This window comes from Cucurbita moschata, unplaced genomic scaffold (genome assembly GCF_002738365.1).
Source record: "Cucurbita moschata cultivar Rifu unplaced genomic scaffold, Cmos_1.0 Cmo_Scf00012, whole genome shotgun sequence".
Lineage (NCBI taxonomy): Eukaryota > Viridiplantae > Streptophyta > Magnoliopsida > Cucurbitales > Cucurbitaceae > Cucurbita > Cucurbita moschata.
Window position 1 is genome coordinate 1849970 of NW_019268528.1, and position 21003 is coordinate 1870972.

A 21003-nucleotide genomic window follows, 5' to 3' on the forward strand; every position below is an offset into this window, starting at 1 on the left:
TTTTTTTTTTTTTTTTTTTTTTTTTTTTTTGGAAGGCAATGGGTTGAGGGGTATATTGGGAAAAACAGCTTATTTGGAGGATTGGATCACTACAATAACTCCATTAACGGCTGGGGAAGCTACCTTCAATGTTACATTTGATTGGGATGAAGAAGAGATGGGAATTCCTGGTGCTTTCTTCATTAGAAACGATCATCATAGCGAGTTCTATCTTAAATCTCTAACACTTCGACACGTTCCCGGCTATGGAAGAATCTATTTCCTTTGTAATTCTTCGGTTTACCCTTTTCGTACCAGTAAAAAAGATCGGGTTTTCTTTGTCAACCAGGTTCGGGTCCTTTTCTCTTTCTACTTGATATTGAAATGCGTTGGAATTAGAATATGTTTTTTTTATTCTCGTTCCTTGATTCCCATTTCGGGTAAATAGCAACCCCAAAGTTAAAAAAATTACGATACTTATGTGAGAATGTTTGTTTAATACACCACACATAAATAGTGTGTAAAAGTTCTCTATTTATAATCAAATAAATTACAAGAATATGGAAATAGTAACGAATGGAATAACAATACAGGGAAAGATACATGTACTACTAAAGTAAATATTTTGATATTTGCCTTTAATAAAATATCAAATATGATATATATGATAAACTATAATTTAGTATTAAATATCCTTAACACACGAGTTAGATATATGTTAAATTATATTGAATTTTTATTTAGTTTATTTAGTTTTTGTCTATTTAATTTTTTTTTAAATTATATTTAGGATTTTTTTTTTATTAGTCTCTTGATTTGTTATTACCACCGTTCTTAAATTTTGAATTTTATGTCTAATGGTTTTTGAACTTTCAATTATATCTAATATGTTATGTGAGATCCTACATCGATTGGAGAGTCGAATGAAACATTCTTTATAAGGGTGTGAAAACCTATCCCTAACAAACGTGTTTTAAAGTTGTGAGGCTAACAACGATATGTAACGGGCCAAAACGGACAATATTTGTTAGCGGTGGGCTTGAACTGTAACGAGCCTAGAGGAGTGAATTGTGAGATCCCACATCGGTTGTAGAAAGAAACAAAACATTTTTTATAATGGTGTGAAAACCTATCCCTAACAGACGTGTTTTAAAGCCGCGAGGCTGACAACGATATGTAACGGGCCAAAACGGACAATATCTGTTAGCGGTGGGCTTGGACTGTAACACACCAAGGAGGTGGATTGTGAGATCCCACATTGGTTGTAAAAAGAAACAAAACATTCTTTACAAGAATGTGGAAATTGAGGCTGACGACGATATGTAACAGAGCAAAATAAACGTCAGTGAGCTTGAACTATTACATTATCGAGTTGTATTTATTATAATTATTGAATCAATTTAAAATTCAAATTAATAATTGATCTATTAAGTAATTTTAAAGTAATGGGACCATAGAGTATCGAGTTGTATTGATTAAAATTTTAAATTAATAATTATTTATCTAATTGTTTAAATTTAATTTGAAAAGGCTATTATTTAATTGATGACGTCAAAATTGAAGTTTAAAGGTATAAATAAATGAAAATTTAATTTTGTTTTACCCAAATTGAAACAGACCTATCTTCCAAGCGAAACACCAGAGCCGCTTCGTAAGTTGAGAGAAGACGAGTTGCAGAGCTTGAGAGGAGGTGGCAATGGCGAACTCCAAGAATGGGATAGGGTTTATGATTATGCTCTCTATAACGACCTTGCTGATCCAGATAAAGGTTCAGAATACGCTCGTCCCGTCCTTGGCGGCTCGATCAACTATCCTTACCCTCGGAGAGGAAGAACCGGACGACCGCCGACTAAATCTGGCAAGAAAATCAAAATCTCTTCCAAATAGTATTGTAGATTCAATTTATTGGAAATGTATCGGAATTGGAATCGATTTTTCTTTTTCTTTCAGATCCGGAAACTGAGAGCAGAATACCACTTGTTCAGAGCTTAAACATTTACGTTCCGAGAGATGAGAGATTTGGTCACGTGAAGTTGTCCGATTTTTTTGCTTATGCGTTGAAGGCATTATTGCAGTTTATCAAACCTGGCCTCGAAGAATACTTTGATGCCACTCCGGGTGAGTTCGACAGCTTTCAGGACGTTCTTGATCTCTATGAAGGAGGATTTCGAGTGCCGGATGGTTTGTTTGAGGTTATCAGGGAAAACATTGCGGCTCCTTTGATCAAGGAAATTTTTAGAACTGATGGTGAAGGGCTCTTCAAATTCCCTATGCCTCAAGTGATTAAAGGTATTTGAAGTTTGTAGTCTCTGATAACTTAGGTTCTTGTCGGCTTAAATTTCTGATGATTTAATCATTTTTTGTAACAGAGGATAGAGCTGCATGGAGGACGGATGAAGAATTCGGTAGAGAAATGCTGGCCGGAGTGAACCCTGTAGTCATTCGTCGTCTCCAAGTAATTTCAGCAATCTATAATAACCTCGTTTTTCAAATTTATAAAAATTTGGGATTAAGAAAATCTGAAATGTTTCCCAAATTGAATATTCATACTTTGAATTGCAGGTGTTTCCACCAACGAGCAAGCTTGACCCTGAAGTTTATGGTGATCAAAACAGCAAGATAACTGAAGAACACATAATTCATAACTTGGATGGATTTACGGTAGAAGAGGTGAATTATCATCATTGAGTAAATAATCCCAAGAAAAAACAAGTTTTGATCCTCGGAAGATATTATTTCTGCATTCTCATATCTTGTATAATTTGTTGGCTTAGGCAATCAATAAGAACAGGTTGTTTATATTGGATCACCACGATTCACTGATGCCATACCTTAGACGAATTAATACAACTTCCACAAAGACTTATGCTAGTAGAACCCTACTTTTCCTTAAAGAAGATGGGACTCTGAAGCCATTGGCAATCGAACTGAGCTTGCCAAATCCTCGGGGAGATGAATATGGAGCGGTTAGCAAGGTTTTTGTTCCAGCCGAACAAGGGGTTGGTAGGTCAATCTGGCAACTTGCCAAAGCTTATGCGGCGGTAAATGACTCTGGCTACCATCAACTCATCAGCCATTGGTATTATTCTTCTGTGATATGGACTGAAAATTTGAGTATAGTTCTAGTCATATGGATTCTTGAATTTAACTTTGGTATCTTGTAGGCTGAATACTCATGCTGTAATTGAGCCGTTTGTGATTGCAACGAACAGACAACTAAGTGTTCTTCATCCAGTTTACAAGCTTCTCCATCCCCACTTTCGAGACACCATGAATATAAACGCGCTTGCTAGACAGATACTCATTAATGCAGGTGGCCTTTTAGAAGCAACAGTTTTTCCGTCCAAATATTCCATGGAGATGTCGGCTGTTCTATATAAGGACTGGGTTTTTCTTGAACAAGCGCTCCCTGCAGATCTCATCAAGAGGTAAAATATTCATGGTAGCATTTGCTATTGAGCATTAGTCCGGTTTAGGAAGATTTTCTTTTTCATACAATGTCCTGATACTTTGCAAACTAGTCATATAACTTTCTCAAGATCTTTGGTTCATTTAGAGGAATGGCAATTGAGGATTCAAAATCTCCACATGGAGTTCGTCTCGTAATTGAGGATTATCCATATGCTGTCGATGGACTCGAGATCTGGTCAGCGATCAAGACATGGGTTACAGATTATTGTTCTTACTATTACAAGACTGATGAAACCGTGCGGGATGACTCGGAACTTCAGTCTTGGTGGAAGGAACTTAGGGAGAAAGGTCATGGTGACAAGAAAGATGAACCGTGGTGGCCTAAAATGCAGAACATTTCTGAGTTAATAGACACATGTACTATCATTATATGGATTGCTTCGGCTCTTCATGCTGCAGTGAACTTCGGACAATACCCTTATGCAGGTTATCTTCCGAATCGACCGACTATAAGTCGCAAGTTCATGCCAGAAGAAGGCACTCCCGAGTATAAAGAACTTGAATCAGATCCCGATAAAGCCTTCTTAAGAACAATCACTGCGCAAGTACAAACTCTTCTCGGTGTCTCGTTGATAGAGATTTTGTCGAGGCATTCGTCTGATGAGGTCTATCTCGGCCAAAGAGACTCCCCTGAGTGGACTACTGACAAAGTACCACTCGAAGTGTTCGAGAAGTTCGGGAAAAAGTTGGCCGAGATCGAAGAAGCAATAACCAAAAGAAATGAAGATTTGACATTGAAAAACAGAGCTGGACCAGTCCTGATGCCCTACACTTTGCTGTATCCATCTGGTGATGAAGGGCTCTCAGGGAGAGGAATTCCCAACAGCACCTCCATTTAAACCTCTTCTTTGAATAAGGTACACAGAAGTGGCTATTATCATTCACTAAAGTATGGTAAATTATGTTCAATAAAGTGCAGTGTGTTCAATAAGTATTTGAAGCAATGATATTTTAGTAAATTATGTTAAAATCAGGAAAGTGTGGCTTTTTTCTTCCTGAGATTATGACCCTAACATTTCCTTGCATCCTCGATGATGTGATCTCGTTAGCTACTTGATTTGAACTGCTTCATAGATTGACAACTATCTCCATAAGCCGACACGGATTCTTTTAGCATGACTTGTCTTTATTCACATGTTTTCTAGAAAAAGTTATAGGAGGTCACTCAAAATACGATCGTCCCAAACTAAGCAACCTTAACTTTGGAGTTCTTATGAATGAGCCACCAAAAAGGAAGGTGTACCTAGTTGATATAGTTATGAACTATCAATTCTTTTCAAGTAACGATGGTGCACCTTATTGGTATAGTTAGTAACAATAAATTATTTTTAAGCATTTCTTAGCTATCATATGCTCATAATCACTCTTATATGCTCATAATCACTCTTATTTGGATGAAAGATTATGGGTATATAAGTAAGGGACTTATGCCTGAAGTGGGCAATTTCATATCAATCTAAAAGTTCCTTGTTTTATCGGTGGTCTTGAGAGTGCTATTCGAAAATCTTTATCTAAAAACTTGGATCTAAGAAAGAAAGCAAAGCTCGATGAAACATGAATCAATTTACAAGAACCACAAACGAGAGTAGATGAAATAAAACCAAGAACTAAACACAAACCCATAACCAAGCTATAGGTATTCAAATAGAAATGCTGTTGGGAATTCCTCGCATTGTAATCCCATCTTTGCTGGTAGGAAGTAGTAAAGTGTACGCCATGCTCATGGGTTGTCCAACACGATTCTTCAACGTGAAGTTTTGGTTTCTTTCCGCTATCATTATTTCAATTTCAGCAAGCCGTTTCTTAAATCTCTCGAATGCATTTAAAGCTTCTTGATCAAAAGTCCAATATGGATCGCTTCTTTCCCCTAAATAGGACTCGTCTTGAGAATGCGTAGATAGAAACTGAATCGTTGAGATATTCAAAATATCAACTTCTGGTAGTTCCGAAGTGATTGTTTTCATGAAAACTTTTTCGGGATCAGACTGCAGCTCTAGATACTCAGCCGTCCCTTCTTCAGGTAAGAATCTTTTGCTGAGAGACGGTCGGTTGGGAAGGAAACCACCGTAAGGGTATTGTCCAAAGTTAACTGCAGCATGAAGAGCTGAAGAAATCCATATGATAATCGTGCAACTGTTGATTAGTTCTTCAAAACTCTCCATCCTTGGCCACCATGGTTCGTCTTTCTTATCTTCATGGCCTCTTTCTCGAACCTCCTTCCACCATGATTGTAGCTCTTGATCCTTACGAATCATGTCATCATTCTCGTAGTAGAGTGAGCAATACTCTAGTACCCATGTCTTGATGGCTGCCCAAATGTCAAGTCCATCAACAGCATATGGATAATCCGCTATTAGTAATCGGAGTCCATGTGGGGCGCTTGAGTCCTCAATAGCAACTCCTCTAAACGTATCACAAACCAAGAAGAACTACATGAATTTATATCTCTAGGAAGCTAATAAACGAAGAAGAACTTATGATATCATGTTAGATAAAAGTTGTTACCTCCGGATTAGATCAGCAGGGAGTGCTTGTTGAGTGAAATTCCAACTTCGATAAGCAAACGAAGACATCTCCATTGAATATTTAGAGGGATATTGAGTTTTCTCGACAACGCCATTGGCATTAATGAGGTTTGCTCTCGCAAGAGAATTAATCTTCATGGTGTATCGAAAGTGAGGAACAAGCAACTTGTGAATTGGATGAAGAACACTGAGTTGTCTGTTCGTTGCAATCACAAATGGCTCAATTACGGCGTGAGTGTTCAACCTGCAAACAACGTAAGTAAAATTCTAACTTTTTTTCTTATGATGAATCGATCAAATTCTAGAAAAAAATTAAGGGATTAGAGAGTTTCACCAATGACTAACGAGCTGGTGGTGTCCAGAGTCATTGACACTAACATAAGCCTTAGCTAGTTGCCAAAGTGCTTCTCCAACCTTGTCTTGATGTGGCAACAATGTTCTACTAATGGCTCCGAGTTCGTATCCTTGAGGGTGCGGCAAGCTCAATTCAATTGCCAAAGGCTTCAAAGTCCCATCTTGTTTTAAGAAGAGAACTGTTCTTGTAGCGTAAATTTTTCTCGAAGTTGCATTTATTCTTTTAAGATACGGAATTACTAAATCATGGTGGTCGAGTATATAGAGCTTGTTCTTCGCAATGGCCTACATAAAAATGAACGTAATAGAATAGTAATCAATGACCGAAACCAAATTTGAACGACAAAAACCCTAATACTAAATCTCTTACCTGATCTATCGTGAGTCCATCTAAACTATTAATTATGTGTTCTTTGGTAATCTTGCTGGTTTGATCACCATAAACATCAGGGTCAAGCTTGCTAGTTGGTGGGAACTCCTGCACGTAATAAGAATAAATATTCGAAAATGAAGTAAATTTAAATAGTTTTATATAAAAATTAGAAAAAAAAAATTGACATTTACTTGGAGACGACGAATGATCATCGGGTTTGCTCCTGCCAACATTTCTCTAGCAAATTCTTCATCAGTCCTCCATCCGAATTGATCACCTGTTTAATTATACCATAACCTTTGTTATCCCTTTTATTATATTTTCCTGTTCGGTAAGTACAATTAAACTATTTTGATTTAGAAAATCTACTTAACATTATTCTTAGAACCAGACGAGATTGGAGTCTAAAGTAGTGTTGTAGTGACCTAGATCGAAAATTGGGCCTCGAAGACCGCACCACAAATAAGTATAATATTTTTAACTTGCCCTTATTTATTTATTTTTTTTTTTTGGAGAGACTGAATCAATAACGTTACGTTCTATAGTTCAAAGACTAAATTGTTATTGAACTCTTTTTTGACCGATCATAATTTTCAACTTAAAGTCGAGAGAATGCTACGTACCTTTGATCACTTGGGGTAGTGGAAATTTCGATCCTCGAAAGAAGGAACGCGGTCGATAGAGTGCAAAGAAATCTTCGAGGGAGTCGAATCGTTTCGGAGAATTTTCAATTAATGTAGCTTTAATTTTACCTTTAATAAATCCATATGTTGATTTAACTTGATGTAAAAGAAAATCTGATTCCTTCAAATCACTAAATCTTTCATCACACGGAATGTAAATGCCTTCGATAAAAGGTTTCGTCTCATATCTATCATCTGTCAATTCACAACAAGAATATTAATTAATTAATTTTTTTTCGTCGTTATTGTTGTAAATGTATCAACCTTTTATCAATAGAATGGTACTAATATGAAAATAAACTTACGAGATTAAATTGTATCTTACCTTTTCGTGAACGTGGCCTCCCCGTTCTTCCTCTACGAGGATAAGGATATTCTTTTGACCCTCCAAGAATGGGTCGGTTATTTGTAGAGTTAGAATCTGGATCGCTAATATCATTGTAGACGTCGTAATCATATATGTTTTCCCAGCTTTGGCGTTTCTGTTTACCATCTCCTCTCATTTTCACCAGTTCATCTTCTCTATACTTTTGAAGTACTCTCGGTGTTTGATTAGGAAGATATGCCTATAAAAACAACAAAACCAAAACAAATATTCCGTTATAAAATTTCTATTTTTAGAACTGAGAATGTTTGATTTATTATAACTTTCTTGTTTTACAAATTTTTAATAAAGATTATAACTTTACAAGAATTATTTTTTAAAAAAAAATTATAAATTGGAGAAAATTACTAGCCGCGAACTCGATGTCCACAAAAATAAATGGATAATTCAGCAGAGATTGAACTGGAAAGTCTCGGTCTCGAACATCTTGAGAAGAGAGAGAAAGAAGATAAGTACGAACCTCAAGAGGAGACCAAATAAAGAATAAAAATATTTGGTCTTAAAAAATAAATATAAAACGTCACGTGATACTAACATAAAAATTAATGTTCGAGATTCAACGGTTAAAATATTAGATTAAATTAAAGGAAGAAAAGTACAATTTTTTTCAAAATTTAAATCTTATTTTTTTTGTTCACAATCTTGGAAGCATACAAAATATTTACCTTATTGAGAAAGAAAATGCGATGATGTACGTACTTCTTAGGCTGAATCCAGGAGTTGCAATTGAAGTGAATGTTTCCCCAATAAGGGATATGAAGAGTGATAGATTTGAGGAAGAACTTGGAAGAATGGTTGTTTGTAACCAACATGGCTCCTGGGTACCCAATCTCTTCATCCCAATCAAACCTGATTAGCCCTTCATTTTTAACTCCTTCCATCTCCATCAAGTGTTCTTTCCCCACTTTCCCTTGCATTCCATTTGCTGTGTATACAAAGACCGGATTAAGTAATTACAAACGTTAACGGGTTTAGAAACTAATCAGGTCGATGAAGTGATTAGAAACTTTAACGGGTTTAGAAACTAATCAGGTCGATGAAGTGATTAGAAACTTCAACGGGTTTAGAAACTAATTAGGTCGATGAAGTGATTAGAAATTAATCAGGTCGGTGAAGTGATTAGAAACTTTAATGGGTTTAGAAACTAATCAGGTCGGTGAAGTGATTAGAAACTTTAATGGGTTTAGAAACTAATCAGGTCGATGAAGTGATTAGAAACTTTAATGGGTTTCGAAGTTCATGATTCAAAGCTCGTCTATAAATGAGAGGTTTGTACACCATCCCAGTAAAGAAATGCTTACAGATTCCCGTAGCTGCAAACACGTCTATTAGGGAGAGGTTTCCATAACCGCCCTTGAGGAAAAACATGTCTATTAGGGAGAGCGGGTGTGTAAACCCCACTCCAATCGATGTGAGATTTCATAATCCACCACTCTTGGTAGCAAATACATCTATTAGGGAGAAATTTCCACACCCTAATAAAAGATGCTTCGTTTCTCTCTCCCGATCTCACAATCCATTGCCTTTGGTGGCAAGATGGCAAACACATTTAGGGAGAGGTATCCACACCCTAATGCTTCGTTCCTCACTCCAACCGATGTGTGATCTCACAATCCACTACCCGTACCCTTGGTGGCAAACACATCTATTAGGAAGATACTTCGTTTCACTTTTCAATCAACGAGAGATCTCACAATCCACCGCCCTTGAGAGCCCAACGTACTCATTGGCACACTATCCAGTATCTATTAACAAATATTGTTCTCTTCGGGCTTCCTCTCAACGTTTTAGAATCTATTACACAGAGGTTTCCACATTCTCATAAGAAATGCATCGTTCCCCTCTCCAACTAACACGAAACCGCACACAAACATTCATTACACAAATTAAACAAAAGGGTAGCAAGAGTTAAACAAAATACAATGCTCAAAACCAAGAAACTTACATGGATCACCATTCATGCAGCTAATGAGTTGGAAGGAAACATTTTGTCTATCCTTACTACATAGGTTCGTCAAACTCACATGACCTAAAAGCTTCTCTACTCCCAACATCTCTGTCTCTCTCTCTCTCACAGCTATAATCATGCAATGTTTCATATTTATAACCAATGTTTCATAAAGTGAAAAACTAGAAATATTATTCATTATATCATATGATCAAAAACTATATAATATAAATCCACTAGAAATTAAAATATAGAGAAAGTTCATATAATATATACTCTTTTCCCAAAATTATTCAATGCTTAATTATTTTTCTACCCTCCTATTGTTCTAAAAAAGAACACATTTTGTCGTTTTGAGGAATTTAATATTTACAAGTGAGTAGTTTAAGGATAACCATTTGTAAGTTTATTTATAATTTATTTGTAGTCAACTAATTATTGATGAAAGTCCCAATTATATATATGAGTGTGACAACTTTGTTAAGAACATATTAGGGGTATGCTTTATATTTAATCTACCAACAACTAGATTATAATAATAAAGATTGATTATTTTATTTACTATTTGATATTATCCCTTTGTTAGTATAAAATAAAATAGTGAAAAATTAGAAAAATGGGTCAAAGTTAGCCTCGGGATAAATGATTGGAGTTGAAATGTCGAAGTTTTTTTACAAGATATACTCAGTAGGTCGAGATGGAGTTGAAATGTTGAAGTTTTTTTTACAAGATATACTGAGTAGGTCGTGGACATCTATTTTAGGATGTTGAATGGCTCAATTCCGTCAAGAATCGAGAAAGAATGTATGGGTTTTGAGTTTTTTTAACTTAGTTTGTTGAAACCTTTTGCGATGATTTCAAAGAATGGAATTACCATACCAAATAACTCGAACACTTTCGTATCATTAACACGTTTGACGCAGTCTCAAATTTTATAATCCCACAGTCCAGTTAAAATCACAGCAATGCCTCCTTCCTTGATCAAACGTTTCACGAGGACGGAGTTTCACCGGAACTACGAAATGCTGATATTTTCTTCTCTTCTACTTTCTTCCTTGGATGATGGTGCTACTGTGAAAAGAATGAAGTAGGACTTAGAGCAGTATCGACAATTCTATTTCTCGATCATAAATTAAAGAATGATGTTAAAATATTTAGTAATAAATTATAGTTTATCATATATATCATATTTGATATTTTATTATAAGGCAAATATCTAGATATTTGTCTTATTATCATAATTATCTTTCAATTTATTACTCTTTCCATATCTTTGTAATTTATTTGATTATAAATAGATAACTTTCACTTCAACTGCGGTGGATTAAGCAAATATTCTCGTTTCTTCCTTCTCAATTCACTATGATCAACTCAGTTTAGCCCTTTTTATTAAAAAATTCTCGAACGTGCTTTCAAAAGGCTCACTTCAGCTGAATTCCTCCACAAATGTTAAGAATGACCCAATTGTTCGATTCAATTATTATTCAAATCTTAACGATCTTGCACAACACGATTACAAAAAGTGGGAGTATCAAACTGATATTGTCACGAAATTATTATTAAAAACAAGATACATGCACGTTCTTAACTTGATCTTTGTTGCAGCATCTGAAGGCCAACATACCTGAAGAAATAAAATTGAAAATGATTAAAAAAAGCAAAATTATACGTAATATTATAAATTTAATAACTCACCGGCCAAGCATCATGACGGTGGCCATTGGATTAGTTCCCGGCGAGACAGCGAAAGTTGAGCCATCAACGACACGCAAATTTTCGACTCCGATGACTCGGTAATTACTATCGACCACTTTTCCGACCAAGCATCCGCCGTGGTAATGCCAATAAGTGGTCACTGTTTCCTTACAATACTCTTCAACGGAGCTATTATCCGACAAGTTTTCCGGCAAGGGAGGCCCCAGAAACTGAAACCGTTTATTACCCTTCAAATCTTGCGTCTTGATCTTTTCCATCGTTCGGGTTTTAAGCAAATCTCCCACTTTTCGTAATCCTCTAACGCATCGTACAAGATCGTTAGGATTTGAATAATAATTGAATCGAACAATTGGGTCATTGTTAACATTTGTGGAGGAATTAAGGTGAAGTGAGCCTTTTGAAAGCACGTTCGAGAATTTGCCAATAAAAAGGGCTAAGCTCGGGTTGATCATAGTGGATTGAGGAGGAAGAAGGCTAAAAGTTGGTGAAATAAAAAATGGAGAAGGGCTTGCCAATGTTTCCAAATAGATATTGCCGTCTAATATTCCGACTACTTGTGATGATGAAGCTACCAGTGGGAATGGAAGCACGATGGCGGCGGTGAAACGGGGATTGTCGGACATGAACTCGCCGACGTCGGGTTGGTCAAGAACGACGGGTAGTTTTAACGATGAAAGATGAGATTTTGAGCCAACCCCACTTAGAAGGAGAAGCTGAGGGCTTCCAATGGCTCCGGCACTCAATATGATCTCTCCTTTCTTGCGGATGAATGCGGTATGAGTATTTCCTTTTGAATCGGAATATGAAACTCCAATTGCTGATAGATCTGTGATGAGTTCATGATAATCAAAAGTTAGTGTTTCAATGTTTCAATGCAATGAAATTAAGTTTATTATCAAGTTCATTTCCTTTTCTTTTAACCATTTATAGCCTTAATTCGAATAGATTTATGAATCTTGTGATAAGTACGGATCCATTGAAATGTCCACGGGACGGTGATAAGGAAAGTTTTCCCACGGAATGGAGATGTCCCCGACCAAGGGACTGAGTCTCACCTTGGCTAATTTAGGGAATGATCATGAGTTTATAAGTAGAGGAATACATCTTCATTGGTATGAGGCAAAAGCCCAAAGCAAAGCCATGAGAGCTTATGCTCAAAGTGGACAATATCATACCATTGTGAGAGTCGTGATTCCTAACATGTATTAGAGTCATGCCCTAGACTTAGCCATGTCAATAGAATTCTCAAATATTGAACAAAGATTTGTGAGTCTCGAAGGTGTAGTCAAAAGTGAATAAAGTGTCGAACAAAGGGTTTACTTCGTTCGAGAGCTCCATAATCCTCAGGGGAGACTTATAGAATATCATACCATTGTAGAGAGTCGTTAGATGTTGTCCTCTTTGAGCTTTCCCTCTCGGGTTTCCCAAGGAGAACGAGTGCCAACGAGGACGTTGGTCCCTGAAGAGGTAGATTGTGAGATCTCACATCAGTTGAGGAGGAGAAAACAAGGATGCTGGGCTTTGAAGAGGTAGATTGTGAGATCTCACATCGGTTGGGGAGGAGAAAACAAAGATGCTGGGCTCTGAAAGGGTAGATTGTGAGATCCCACATCGGTTGGGGAGGAGAAAACAAGGATGTTGGGCTCTGAAGGGGTAGATTGTGAGATCCCACATCGGTTAGGGAGGAGAACGAAACATTCTTTATAAGGGTGTTGAAACCTTTTCCTGGTAGATGCGTTTTAAAACCTTGAGGGGAAGCACGGTAGGGAAAGCTCAAAGAAAACAATATATGCTCGCGATAGAGAACAATTTATGCTAGCGATGGGCTATAACAGCCCAATATCATCACTAGCAGATACTATCCACTTTGACTCGTTACGTATCGCCGTCAGCCTAACAATTTTAAAACACGTATGTTACGGAGAGGTTTCCAGGTTTCCACATCCTTATAAAGAATGGTTCGTTACTTTCTCCAATGATTGCTACAGAGAATCTCTTGTTCTCCATTCCTTGTTTAAATTAGAATTTTTTTAGTGAACTGGGATTCCGGTCATACAAGTTAAATAGACATTTCTACTCACCCGAAAAAATGATTTTCTCAACGGTAGCACGAACCGCAACTTTAAGATTTTCGGGTTGAACCCCATTAAGAAGCTCCACAGCTCCATGTCTATTTCCTTCCACATCAAAGATAGAGCCTCCAATTTTAGTCCCCACAAGATGTCTCAAATCAAACCCATTATAAGGGCGAACACCACCTTCCAACAAAGCACTTCTAAAAGCACTTTGCCAATCACTCAACCTTGGGCGAGAAACCACAGTCTGTTCAACCCATTCATAAGCCTCCTCCACCAATTCCATGTCCCAATCAACGCCTGCACTTTCAAAGAACTCCCGATGGCCCCTCGAGTAGAACCCAGCATTCACCATGCTACCACCGCCAAGAACCCTTCCTCTAATGACATCCACACCATCCACAGTGATGAAGCGCTGGAAGGGGTTTTGGCCATCATCTTCTTCAGCAAAAACGTTCAATAAACCTTCCTCCTTCAACACAGACGGGTATTTGTTGGGCTCACTTCCTCTTTCTAGAACGAGGATTGAATATTTTGATGACAAGGTTGCAGCTAATGGACACCCCGCTGTTCCTCCTCCTATGATTATGTAATCATATTCTTCGTTTTCGGGTAAGTCGGTCGCGTCATGAACTAGCTTCATGTAGCTCTCATCTTCAAAACAAAAGCTTACAACAATCAAAATCAATAAACAAATAGTATTGTTAGACGAACACGACTCTCCACAATGGTATGATATTGTCCACTTTGAGCATAAGCTCCATGACTTTGCTTTGGGCTTCTCCAAAAGACCTCGTACCAATGAAGAGTGCCTTCTTAGATTAGAAACCCATGATCATTCCCTAAATTAACAGACGTGGGACTTCCATCATCCAACAAATATTAGATCCTACGTCGGGGGAGAACAAAATACCCTTTGTAATGGTCTCGAAGCTTCTATGTAACAGACGCGTTTTAAATTTTTTGAAGAGAAGTCCGAAAGGAAAACAAAAAAAAAATGATGAGTTTGAGCTTGTTCTTACCTTGATTAGAGATAGCGTGCGAGGAGAGGACTCGTACGAGAAAGAAAGAGATAAAAATTAGTGGAAGAGTGATAGCCATAGAATAATGCTCTATGGTTTTCAAAAGCTGAATACAATATTATGCTCTCTAGTATGTTTCTTCCTTGGTATTTATATAGATCAAAAGTTTGGAGTAGGGATAGAGAAGTTAGTGTTTCCTACCGTGGTTGCCGTCATATGTTCCAACCAAAATTTCATTTATTTTCGTGGGGATTAAGATGAAGATTTTGTGTAATAGTCGAAGTCCACTGCTAATAGATATTGTCCGCTTTGGCCCGTTACAAATGATCGTCAGCCTCACGATTTTAAAACGTGTTTACTAAGGAGGGGGTTTTCATACCCTTATAAGGAATGCTTTGGGGGCCAGCGTTCTTGTTGGTGCACGACTCAGTGTCTGGTTCTGATACCATTTGTAACAGCTCAAGCCTAATGCTAGCAAATATTGTTCTTTTGGCCTTGTGAGATCCAACCCGGTTGGAGTTGGAGGAGGAAAATGAAGTATTTCTTGTAAGGGTGTGTGGGAATCTCTCCTAGCAAACGCATTTAAAATCGTGAGGCTAACGAGTCAAAGCGGACAATATTTTGTTAGCGTTAGTAGTGAGTCTAGGCAGTTACATTCCCAAAATTCGTACCATTGAGTTTTTCATAATTTTTTCGTTTTTATATTTTTTCAAAAAAATTATTCATCAATGAATCTATTTAATTGACAATTTCTATTTTTTTTTATTAAACTTCTATTAAAAAAAATGTAAAACATCTCATCAATCTAATAATATTTTATAAACATATAATGACATATTCTGTCCGTTTAATTTTTAAAAATTTAAATTTTAATATTTCACCGTAATTTTCAAACGCTTAAAAAAAACTTCAATATACTAAAAGAAAAAAATCTCACCTCACTCCTTTTATTCCCCGTCCTTTCAAAGTGGGTTCCTTGTAGGTTAAATAGAAAAACGAGCTCCGTACCAAATCAGAAGGATATTCGTTAAATATGGCCAAACTTGATTAACATAGATAGAATAATCAGAACCCGAGATGGTATTACAAAGATCTAAGAAAAAAAATGAAGCGTTATTTATCTTAATCAGATGAGTTATATATAATTTCTAATACCAAATGCTCTCGGGTGCTATAATTTTAAGCAAATTGTGTTTGGAATACGAGAATAAGGATCGGAATGAATAAGCGCTCGAGAAATTTTAAACTTTCTTTTATCGACAATTCAACAAATTTGATTTAATATTTACGAGCAAGAATTTAATGAACGGCCGACCTAAGTACTAAACAATGCAGTCAACGGCACGTACAATAATGGCTACACCTAAATTAGGTGGCCATAACATTCTTTTATAAACTAACGTAATTTAGATTAATTATAACAAAACTATAAGCTAAAAAAGTAAAAATATTTTTAAAAATATATATTATTATTATTTTTAAAACAAATTTCAAAATAATTTTAATAGAATTTTCAAATTATTTTCGATAAATATTATAGTGTACTAGCTTACATATTTAATGCTATTAAATAATAAAACTACCGATTGATAAACATCTTAATTACAAGTGGGTTCCAACCCGTCCCTGCCACTTGTTCCAATGAAATTTCTCGTTTACTTAACCTATTCGGGGCTAGTCTTTGCAAGGACATCGCTACTCGGTTTGGAGTTTAGATGTCAAATTGATTAACGTTGGTTGGTGTGAATGTCACGTTTGATTGGTCGATTCACGTATATTTATTAATACGAAACAACAAATATGTAGATATGAGTATTCTTGTATCGCACGCATGGACGACTCAATTTTATTACTAATTATAAAATAATTGATGTAACGTAGATGTGAATGTGAATAATAATACTAGCGTCTTTGTTCAAAACTTCTGTGATAATTTTTTATACGGAACTAGAGATTAATGTATATTTGTTGGAATCTGTTGGTAACGAGGACGATAATACTTTTGACACTTTCTCTAGGTGGAAACAAAATGATTGAATAAGTTGGATAATTCTAGCATCTACTATAGCATCTAAGTCAGTTTTCAGTATTGGAAGACGTGTAGTTTACTCATCTCGTTCTTCGTTTGATATAAGAACGAGAGAGACTCTTAATGCACTCAAAACTAGCTAAAATAAAGTTTTTTTTTTTTTTTTTTGAGATCCACATCGATTGTAGAGAGGAACGAAACATTCTTTATAAGGGTGTGAAAACCTTTCTCTAATAGATGCGTTTTTTACGATACGTAACGAGCCAAAGCTAAAATATATAGTAGCAGTGAGCTTGATCTTTTACAAAAGTACTGATTAGTCAACCAATCGAATCCATTCATAAAAAAATTCATTTATTTTGACCTTTTACATTTAATTAGCAACACGTTAATAAAACAACAATTACACGTCAAATTTTCTTTAATAATATTTTTATTCTCGAAAATTTTTAAACACAAAATTTACATTAAATATTAGAGAATATTTAATATATATATATATATATATATATATAAAGCTAAAATTAAATAAAAGTTCTAAGAAAAGCAGGAGAGGGAAAAGATCCACGTAAAACTTTAGGAATTATGGTCGCCAGGGTTCGAACTAGGGAACTCACATATGAGACAACCTATCGGTGCACGACGCGTGGGCATACGCGTATAAGGCTCCTTGAGTGCGTGAAGGCACGTGAGGTTAGTTTTTCAACTTGTTTGACTCTCGTTGGACTGTTTCGCTCGTCTCGAAATTAACCATATTTTGACTTGAATTATGATCCATCGGATAAATTTTAAAATTTTTGAAGGTCTTAATACGTGAAAAATTTAGCTCGAAAAGGCACACGTCATCCAAAAAAGTAATCACACGGACTTTAGGCAAGTAATACTTATAAGAATCGCTTGGACATGCTAGCATGTGAACATCTATTACCTTAGGTGGTTAAAAAATGCATGTTAAGGACTTCAAAATGACATTTTTGGATGAGTCAATAGTATACTTATGTTATTGTAAAATTACCGTTAGGATCCTAGGTTTAGATTTCCGAGAAGCATGTTGTTTTGCATATTATGTAATGCTAGAAATAGATTATGCATGACTATAATACGAGTTGGGCAATATGGATGAGTATGTTAAACATGACGTAAGAAATTACCATAATACCCTTGTGATGAGATTCGGGATGAATATTATTTTATATACTTTTACCCCGTGTTAGAAAAGAGGTTAAGCTATTGTGATATGTGATTCATGTGAGATCGTCTTCATCTTGATTTTATTAGATTTTTATCTTTTATTTTATTTTACTATTATTTTTATTTATTTTTATCTTTCATCTTTTTTTAGTCTTAGATTTAAATTTCAAAACCTCAAAATTTCGATTCTTACTGACATATGAGGATCATGTTCAAGTAATAACCTAAATGGTTTATAACACAAGGATAAGATTGAGGTTGAGTGTCTTATTCTAGTAATACAATTGATACGAGTCACTTTGTAATTGTTACAAATTATTTGATCCAAATTGTTGATATGAAGATATATGAGTCGATGTTTCCGATATAATGAGTTTATATAAAACTTAACAATGAAATATTAATATGATCACAACTGCACGCATGACATGATTAATTTGTGCAAAAAAAAAAAAAAAATCATAATAAATACTTTAAAACGTCGTCATAAAATACAGAGGTGGAATATAAATTACGTGAATTTAAATGAAATAAAACAAGTCGTAATCTAATCTAAGAGCTACCAAACAGAGATGAATTCGACTACCCTAACTTTGGTTCCATGACCTTCATCATGAGACCCTCATCTGTACTGGAGTGTCTTACATTTACCTAAGAAATAAAAGTAGCACGTGATTTAAAGTAATACTCAGTATGTAATCCAATTGTTGGGGTCTCTTAAAATACTCCAACAATGAAGTTACTTATGGTATATTTCTTAAAATACTCAACCCACGTATACTCTTATTTTTTCAGGTGAAGGTAAGACATCTCTATACGGATGACAACGTCGTGGAGAAAGCTATGAGACCGAAGCTAAGATCGTATTCATGCTTGTTTTTGCAGCTCTTAAGTTAGATCAAGTTATTACTTTTTTTTTTTTTTGTTTAAATTCACGTTATTTATGTCTGCTATATAATTTAAATGACTTTATTATTAACGTTTAAGTTAATGACATCGTTTATCCAATATTTCTACAGAACTTTCCGTACATACTCAGCATGTCATGCATGTAGTGATGTGTCTATTTTATTAAAAAAAAAAAAAAAGATCGTTACACGGGTTCCAAATCACTAAATATTATGTTTTTTATAGTTCAATATTATGTTTATTGACAATTTTATCATTTAGAAAAAAAATACGTTAAAACATTACAATTTCATGTTTTTTTTTTCAATCTTTATATAACAAAAATAATAAAACAATAAAACAATAAAATATTTATTATTATATTCTATTAATAAATATTTGAACCTCAACCCCACATGATTCACATTTGAATTGTTTTCTTATTTTTAATTTTTAATACATAAAATTTAGTTGCTGTCTCATCTTCTAAAATCACAGATTTCTTGAAATGCTAAAAACGATAATATTATTATCTTTTATGTACAGAGACAAAAATTTACCCATAATTTAAATATCAATTTTTTCTATTTTTTAATTTCTGAAAATTTTTCTCACTAATTCTCTAATTCTTTTTAAAATGGGTTTTTGCACAAATCTTTTTACCCATTACCAATCGGGTGGAGATGGAGACACGGAATATAAGCCCGTCTCTAGCCCCATTTATCTAATAAAAAAAAATATTTCTCACTCCCGGGCGCATTTTTCATGCCCTCCCGTTCGAGGCACGTAAAATGGACATCTCTTTGTTTGATACGATATTGTGCTTTTTGGGCTTTCCCTTTTAAAATGCGTCTATTAAGGAGAGGTTTTCACACCCTTGTAAAGAATGTTTCGTTCTCCTTCCCAACAGTGGGGAGTATCACAATCTACCCCCCTTTGGTTTCCAGCGTCTTCGCTGACACTTATTCCCTTCTCCAATCGATGTAGAACCCCTCAATTCACCCCCTTTGAGGCCCAGCCTCCTTACTGGCACACCGCATGGTGTCCACTCCCCTTCGAGGCTCAGCCTCCTCACTGGCACATCGTCCGTTACCCAGCTCTACTACCATTTGTAACGGCCCAAACCCACCGCTAGCAAATATTGTCCTATTTGGGTTTTCCCTTCGGCGCTTCTACTCAAGGTTATTAAAAAGCATGGGTTAGAGAGAGGTTTCCACGCTATTATAAAAAAAATTATATTTATTTTAAAAAAATGTAAAGAACATTCGAAGTTTTTGTGTAAGAAGCTCGAGAGTATATATAATGCTTAATGTCCAAGATTCAAATCAGAATTTGAAAACTTAGTTATGGACATGGGATGTTAGATATGGTATTGGAGCGGAACCTCTCCAATAAGATATTGCGACATTGAGTAAAAGAGAGGTACACGAATGAGCTAAGACTACATCTAAATGAGAGTGACCCTTAAAATAAGATAAGTAAGAAAAGCTAAAAAAAAAAAAGTGAAAGTTACTATCTATATCAATAAGGTATACCTTCATTTTTTGTGATTTAATTATAGAAATTTCATGGTAAAGCGTGCTTCACTTAGATCAAATTTATATATTATAAAGAACGGTAATTAATCTTTTTATTAACAAATTAATAGTTGAATCAACAACAATTATATAAAATAAATTCGTCCAATAAAAAAAAACTAATTCAAAGACATTATTAAACCCATTTAAATTTGAAACAGGTAAAATCCTTTAGAATTTGAAGGCATAAAATTTATCGGAACGGTATGACACGTGCAAGTAAAATTTAGAAAGTCTTTCTTTGAAAATATATTTATACTAGCTATGTAAGTTGGGGCAGATCGAAAAATTGGGCAAGGACGGGAATGGGGACGGGGATTATCTAACGAGGAGAACTCTATCTCCACTCAGTCTCTCATTTTGGTCTATACGAGAAATCTCCGCAAATTCCTATTAAGATAATTGGAGGGGGAGTCGTGGATTATTCACAATAATTGAGAGTGGGACTGTGAATATTAATTGAATTTGGCAGAGAATATGAGGGTGGAATTTGTTACTGTTACGGATAAGATATGGAAAATGAAAGATTGCAAGTTTCAATGCCCAAATTTAAAATATTATATAACTATTTTATTATATTTATTTACTTACATTATAAAAACGTTCATAACTAAGCTCAAATAGCTTCGAGTTTTTTTAGAGTCATCTAATTTTTTGAACACCTTTAATCTATTTTATAGTTAAATTAGTCTATTTGTTATCATTTTAGTTTAATACGCTACTAAATTTGTAGCTTAGAAAATTTGTTCCATTATGGAGTTTAAAGTAGTCTATTTGCTGTGTTGTC

General features: G+C 35.3%; 3 protein-coding genes across 3 annotated transcripts in view; 1 reads left to right on the top strand and 2 right to left on the bottom strand.

Moving 5' to 3' along the window:
• The window catches only part of LOC111450815 (probable linoleate 9S-lipoxygenase 5), a 14831-nt gene extending 10268 nt beyond the window's left edge, over positions 1–4563 (top strand). Inside the window, exons 11-18 of the mRNA XM_023091108.1 lie at positions 36–328; positions 1597–1837; positions 1930–2268; positions 2349–2434; positions 2542–2649; positions 2754–3058; positions 3144–3407; positions 3536–4563. Of these exons, the coding sequence (XP_022946876.1) occupies positions 36–328; positions 1597–1837; positions 1930–2268; positions 2349–2434; positions 2542–2649; positions 2754–3058; positions 3144–3407; positions 3536–4289 (2390 nt within the window). The 3' untranslated portion in view covers positions 4290–4563. The remainder of the gene's footprint in view (positions 1–35; positions 329–1596; positions 1838–1929; positions 2269–2348; positions 2435–2541; positions 2650–2753; positions 3059–3143; positions 3408–3535) is intronic.
• Positions 4564–5090: 527 nt separating this feature from the next.
• LOC111450392 (probable linoleate 9S-lipoxygenase 5) lies at positions 5091–9798 on the bottom strand. Its single transcript, XM_023090485.1, has 9 exons — positions 9716–9798; positions 8436–8695; positions 7711–7951; positions 7326–7580; positions 6894–6979; positions 6700–6807; positions 6310–6614; positions 5956–6219; positions 5091–5853 (listed from the first exon to the last, which is right to left on the bottom strand). The coding sequence occupies exons 1-9, from the start codon at positions 9729–9731 to the stop codon at positions 5091–5093; spliced, it is 2298 nt and encodes a 765-aa protein (XP_022946253.1). The 5' UTR covers positions 9732–9798.
• A 1451-nt stretch (positions 9799–11249) lies between these two features.
• Positions 11250–14980, bottom strand: LOC111450816 ((R)-mandelonitrile lyase 1-like). Its single transcript, XM_023091109.1, has 5 exons — positions 14911–14980; positions 14532–14621; positions 13516–14163; positions 11414–12260; positions 11250–11342 (listed from the first exon to the last, which is right to left on the bottom strand). Exons 1-5 carry the CDS (start codon positions 14978–14980, stop codon positions 11303–11305), a joined length of 1695 nt encoding a protein of 564 aa, XP_022946877.1. The 3' UTR covers positions 11250–11302.
• Positions 14981–21003: the final 6023 nt, after the last annotated feature.